The 6,736-nt window shown below is 43.0% G+C and overlaps 1 protein-coding gene across 1 annotated transcript; it reads right to left on the bottom strand.

Annotated features, from left to right (window-relative positions):
• Positions 1-259: 259 nt before the first annotated feature.
• On the bottom strand, positions 260-3,019 carry LOC147640279 (putative methyltransferase At1g29790). The gene is made up of 2 exons (XM_086823528.1): positions 1,882-3,019; positions 260-1,220 (listed from the first exon to the last, which is right to left on the bottom strand). The coding sequence occupies exons 1-2, from the start codon at positions 2,601-2,603 to the stop codon at positions 455-457; spliced, it is 1,488 nt and encodes a 495-aa protein (XP_086679654.1). The 5' UTR covers positions 2,604-3,019; the 3' UTR covers positions 260-454.
• Positions 3,020-6,736: the final 3,717 nt, after the last annotated feature.

Genomic DNA, 6,736 nt, shown 5'->3' with positions numbered 1-6,736 from the left:
GGTGTGCCACCTGTGAAGATGGCCACCGCCCTCGTCTGACTCCCGTCAAAGTGTACTCAAATGTTTCCATGTTGAAATACCACTTGAAGGTGAACTCAAATTGTGTCTCTTTAAAGATAAGAAAAGGATCCTTTATAGTAAACAAGAGAAGATATGACAAAGTGCGAAGGTTTAAGTTGGAGACGCTTGGAGAAATTCATAAGAGGGTGACATGCTGGAAAGTTCAAAATTTTAGTTGCTAACAAAACCATGTTGAAGAATGACTTCAAAGCATAAGACAGACCTTAGCCAATGGGAGTTCCTAATACCTGTGCACCATGAAAACCGTTTATATTTAAGAGGTCCTAATACCTGTGCACTATGAAAACCGTTTATATTTAAGAGGTCCTACAAAGACACTTTATGCTTTACCTCAAGTCATGAAGGAACAAGAGCATTTGTTATAACAAGCAGGTCATGCTTGGTCATCGGCATCATCGATAGGTAGTCTAGAGTAAGGCTTCTCCAAAACAGCAGAGAGATAGACTTCTTGCTTGTCTGCACCTCTGTCAAGCTTGTCACCTACAGCCCACTTGAGCTTCTTGTAGCCTAGCTTCTCAATGAGTGGCACATAGTTTTGTGTGAGCTCACTCCTTATACAAAAAAAATGGTCAAGCCAAAGGATACCCCCAGGCCTTAGGATCCTGTCGATATCAAAGAAGATGAATTCTAAGGTTTCTAACGGGATCCAATTGCTCAAAACATGCATGGAATGTACTATGTCAAGGGTGTTGTCAAAGAAAGGGAGTCTTTGAGAGATGGAGAGATATAAGGGCACCACTCCTCTGAGGGCAATCATGTTATTGAAAGGGCCATCAAAGTTCATGGTGGTGGTGACTATGGTGACATCGTTCTCCTTCATTCTCACTGCAAAGCTGCCTGTGCCCCCTCCTAGGTCAAGGCCTATGCGAATGCTCCCATTCTTCAATGCCAACACTTCATTGATGGTGAAGTCGATTGGCCCTCCCCCACCCACCCACCTTCCTTTCTCCCTTCCATGCAGCTCAAAGCAGTCCAAGCAATCCGCAAAGATGTGGTGGTTCTTCCTGTCATTCAAGCACTCAAAGCTCTTGCAGTTGTAGGGTGACCAATGTATGTTCTTGTTGGGTGGCTGTGTCCATAAGCACTTCGGAAATGCATATGGGTCTTCAAAATGCCTTGGACTCCTTGCAAAGCACCTCCTGCATGCATTTTAATCAAGGATCAGCTTTGCTTGCGAGTCTCCTGTAACTAATTTGCGTAATTTCATCTACTTTAAAGATCTACATGGTTTAGTTAACATGTGAAAATGATACACCGATCATTATCGATAGGGTGACGACGGATTAAGAGCAGTGATTACTTCCCGGTTAGAATTAAGATGTAATAATGATATTAATGACGGAGTTAATAAGATGGGATTAAAAGGTGGCTATGGAGGCATTTCAAAGAGAGCTGATCATTACTAGAACTGTCCATGGCGCCATGGAGACATTTCAAAGAGGGCTGATCATTACCGTCCATAGCTTTCTCCACCTTCAATTTGAGGGTTGGTAACTACCACCTCTGGGGTTAAGGTGGGGTTAAGAGTGATAACTACTTCCGAGGTAAAATTAAATTGTATATAATGATCACTGATGATGGGAGTAAGAGTTGTAACTATATCAGCAGGAAGGATGGAGATGGGATTAAGAGCTGTAGGTTGGGGTAGAATTAAGACGTATGGAAGGCGAAGTAATGATGATAGATTAAAGATCGGGTTAAGAGTCGTCACTGGTGATTAACTCAGGAGAAACATCTAACTCGTTATATTATTAGACATTCTTCTCAGTGACCCTCTGAGAGGAGAGTGGTGGATACTACCTGCGAGGCAGGGGTTCACAGCCATGGAGGAGCAAACGCTGGGCGAGGTTCTGATCATCGGGGCACTCTCCGCCAACGTCGTAGAGCTCCATGAAGCGACGGACCTCGTCGCCCTGGAGCGCGCAGGCGTGGCCGACGGGAGAGACGAGAGTGTCGGAACTGAGGCCCGAGCTCCACCCGAGGGGCAGCTTCCGTGGACTGATGAACTCCTGCAGCTCTCTTATACTGCCCATTACTCGCGCCCATTCAACCCATGCATTATCTCCACCTGCATCATCGTCACCTCGTGCTTGAAGACCATTCTTCTCATTAATGGACTCTGCTGCCTTCCTCATCACCTCCATAGCTTTCTCCACCTCTTCCAACACGCTCCCAGATCGCTGCACTGCCTCTTTCAGATCTCTCTCCACTCCCCCCAGCGCTTGCTGCGTCCTTACTAGCTCCGCCTGTGTGGAGTTCAGCTGGTAAGCTAGCTCGCCCGCTGGCGTAGACAGCAGCACACGATACTTATTGGTACTACTACTACTATAGACGCTAACCGATTGTAAGTCCTTCAGCTCCGCCTCGCCCCCACCATCAGAAGACACAAAGTAGTATGTCATCAAATTTGTGCCAATTATCGCAAATAGAAAAATCAGCTTATGATAGTTACTTATAGAGGCTCCTCCCCCATAAGCTGCTTTCCCAGCTTCCATGGCTTTCAAGGTCTCCTCATAGCCCATTTTGTAGCTAGAATATAAGCATAAGCTCTATCATGCACTGAAATCTGAATATTAACTTGCTCTAGACTTACATTAGAAGAGACCCAGCTTCATTTTGATGAAAGCTTGCTGGGTGTTAGCTAATCAAACCATATCTTTGCTCAATTGATGAACCTACAATTAATATGGAACTGTAAATTGTTAAATCTACACAATTATGGTACTATGATAAGCTTGCTAGATATTAGATGTAAACCACGTAGCCAAGCCAGTACGCCATTGTCGAAGTGGTTATGTTGATGTATTGCATAGTAAGATAAGGTCAATTAAGCTTAAAAACTTAGCTTAACCAAATATTTGTTAGAATAGATATAAAAGCTAATGATGAGGGCAACCGTTGAGCTACTAACCTGTTTAAGCAAACTAGACTGAATCTAACATTGGAACATAACGCACCACTAGGAGCTAAAGATATCAAGAGAGCTGATTGTGAAGTTACCAACAGCAAGAAACATTCGGATTAATAGAAGTGCAGAACGTTTAGGTATAGCTGAGATAAGAATAACTTAATATAATATATAGCTGATATTGGGAGTAAAGAAATGATAATAATTGATAACTTTAGCACGTCGTGTGATACATGGGCTCAAAGGTTGAAGCGTTAAACACTCCCGCATCGTAAGTTGTAACGGCTAACTTGCAAGTGTCGATTGTCTTGAGTAGGGGGTGGCGGTACTCCACTACACGTATAATTGTGAATCTTAATTTCAATCACTAAATGTCTATAAGGGCCAAATATATATTGGCCTTTTTTAATCTTCGAAGCTTGTTTTTTTCCAAATAATACGAGCTATATATTAATAGAATTAAGGAAAGAAAAATACATCAGCTGCCAATAGGCAAGGGAGCATCAAACCAGCCAATAGGCAGGGGAGCATTAAATAATACGAGCTATAGTCCCAACTGAGTTAGTGTAGTGGTCAAGCTTGTGACTTGTAACCTCTAGGTTATGAGTTCAAGTCCCACTAGGCTCTCTCATGTTATAAAGGGACACCTATGCTCGCTTGATGTGTTTGGTTGCTCGGGCTCTTGCCCCTTGAACACTCGAGTGACTCCTCCTCCTCGGGTGGTGGATCACCCGAGATAGGAGGATCCATACGAGACCCCTCCGCTGTTCCAGCGCTCGACTCATCGCGGTGGTCATGGGGGATGCCTTATTCGTGGCTCTTGCCCGATGGTACGTGGCCCTTGCCCGACCATGATAATTGGCTAATTGTTGGAAGGGGAAATCGGCTCCACCCACTTGAGTGGGCCCCGGGTGTGTACGAAAAAAATAAAATAATACGAGCTATATATTAATAGAATTAAGGAAAGAAAAATACGTCAGCTACCAATAGGCAAGGGAGCATCAAACCAGACAGGGGAGCATTAAACCACCCGTACAATGTTTCTAGATGGATTGCAACTAATGCCGGGTTACAATTCAAGGATTTAATTGCCAGTAGGTTCTTTCTATAATCTTCAAAGCTTGTTAATAATGTGTTTGTGGTCAAAATTTCTCTAGTGGAACCTTAATCCAAAGCAACCATAATATATTTGTAGGCGAGGTGTATTTGTCACTTCTAAAAACGGCCCCTAGTAGGAGCCACCACAATTGAAGGCCATTATCAACCTTGGCCTTTGACCAAGCATACATGCACACATTATAAATATAAAGATGAATGAACTATGGGGCCATTCGTCAACCATTGTATGGTGTAGTACTTAGTAATATATTATTCTCCTCACCTTGAGATACAAGATTCAATTCCCAATGCTTACAATCCATTAGCATATTATGGGTATGTTATTTCTTGTGTACCATGATATGCATGCAAAGTTGTGGACCTAGCAAAAAGTTGGCAAAACTTTACAATATTAGTGGGTCCCCTGGTCTTTGCACTTTTTTTAGGGTCCTTTTAAATAAGTCAAAAGGAACCCCACTACATTTACCCTTGTACAACAACCATATCAAGGATATCAATCACTAGCAAGGAGATAGTGGGGATACAAAAAAAAATGAATAGATATATAGCTATGAGATCACTAGAGAGTTGAAGTGTACATCTCGTAACCATACATAATCTCTCCCCCATCCCCCCCTATAAAACACATATACATGCATGTACATGTGCATTCTCTCTCTCTCTCTCTCTCTCTCTCTCTCTCTCTCTCTCTCTCTCTCTCTCTCTCTCCATGTGACATCCCCATGATTTCCACCCACGATCATCTCACATTAAGAGTGTGCACGTGCATGCGCATGTGCACTCACACACACATATGCATAATATACACATAGGGAATGCATCATGTGCACTCACTCTCAAACCATAGGCTTGCTTCACCAAGCTACCTGTGAGCTTGGAAGAGATAGACATGCAAACCACCTTAGCATAAGGCCTTCAAATCACGAGATCACCTCATAAAAAACCATTACCATGCTCATCATGTATCATGCATGGTATTTGTTTAAGCTAGTCTAGATCCATACCCACAAAAGGCATGCTTAAGTGTGTTGTTAATTAACCTCCATTATAATAGCATAAACTTGGCAAAAATAAACAAGAAGAACATTAAAAGAAAGATATGCACGACAAAAGAGTGGGTTCAACCTCCGCCATGCATGAGTGAGCACGCTTTCTCATGCATGTATTTTTGTATTAGCAAAAGAGAAAGTGCTCAAGAATAGCTTTATACATTCCACTTTGGGCTATTAATATAAAAAAAGTTGTTGGAATTAGGGTTGCAGGAAAGCACACAAAGCTTGGAGAAGAAGAAGCAAGAATGCACACAACACACAGTGTATTAGATTGTGTCAATGTACAAAGATAAGTTAGCCCTAGTATGATGGACGTATGTACAAGCCGGGGAAAAAAAACCTCCTAAGGAGGGAAAAAGTACCCCGGCGGTCCTAAGCGTGTTCACACACATCACTGCCTATATATATGGCAACAAATCCCCCCTGGGAGTGATGGTGTGAACAAGAGCTGGCACTCATGTACAGGGAAGTGCCATGCCCGAAGTAGATCAATCCACAAAGGGGAGCAAGCCCAAAGCTTTGCGGAAAGCTTCAAACTTCTCACGAGGAAGCTCCTTTGTGAAAAGATCGGCGAGGTTGTCCTGTGTTGGCACATATGCCAAGCTGATCTCTCCTGCTGAGGGTCTCTCCCTAACATAGTGATAATGCACCTCAATGTGCTTTGTGCAAGCATGAAAAACTGGGTTTCTCGCAACTGCCAATGCGCTCTGACTTTCAGTGTAGATAGAGGTGGCAGACTCCTGTCCAACACCCAAGTCAGCCATAAGCCGTTTGAGCCACACACACTCAACCGTAGCTGTGAAAGCTTGCATGTACTCAGCTTTACAACTAGAAGTGGCCACAGTAGGTTGCTTCTTGCTCAACCAAGATATATGCATGAGCTACTGAGCATGAAAGAAAAACCACTTGTGGACACTCTTGTGTCATAGCAACCAGCCCAATCTGAGTCCAAAAAAGCATGTAAATCTGGCGGCAACGATTCCCCCTTCGGATAAAACAACCCAAGATGTATAGTGCCACTCAAGTAGCAAAAGATGCGTTTAACTGCCTTCCAATGCTGAGACCCTGGGCTATGCATAAACCTGCTCACCTGTGAGACTGCAAAGTGAATGGCTGGCCTCGTAATGCATACATAAATGAGGCAACCAACAGCTGTCTGATAGAGTGTGACATCAAAGTGATCTCCAGCATCATGAAGACTCAAGTTCAAACCTGTCTCCATTGGAGTAGCAATAGGCTTGCAGTCTTCAAGGCCAAATCTCCGCAACAATGTCTCAATATACTTTGTCTGACACAAAGCAATACCTCCATCACACTACTTAAATTGTATCCCCAAATAATGATGCAAATGTCCCAAATCTGACATCTCAAAAGAGGCATTCAAATCAGCCTTAAAATCAGCAATATGACTCTCATTTGGTCCTGTGAGCAGCAGTCATTGACATAGAGAGCAATGATTAGATGTATATCATCCACACATTTAACATACAAAGTGCTTTCTGTTGGACTATTCTGAAAACCATGTGCATTCAAATATGCATGTATCTTTTCATACCAAGCTCGTGGAGCTTGGTTT

This window comes from Cibotium barometz, chromosome 3 (genome assembly GCF_041138505.1).
Source record: "Cibotium barometz isolate CiBa-2024 chromosome 3, ASM4113850v1, whole genome shotgun sequence".
Classification (NCBI taxonomy): domain Eukaryota; kingdom Viridiplantae; phylum Streptophyta; class Polypodiopsida; order Cyatheales; family Cibotiaceae; genus Cibotium; species Cibotium barometz.
Note: the sequence above shows the minus strand (reverse complement) of the source record. Positions and strands in the feature narration are given on the sequence as shown.

Excerpts from the sequence above, each read along its gene's own strand:
- LOC147640279 (XM_086823528.1), bottom strand. The coding sequence starts at position 2,603 with ATGGGCTATGAGGAGACCTTGAAAGCCATGGAAGCTGGGAAAGCAGCT. Across the intron at positions 1,221-1,881 it reads TGTGAACCCCTGCCTCGCAG|GAGGTGCTTTGCAAGGAGTC; the intron begins GTAGTATCCACC and ends AAATGCATGCAG.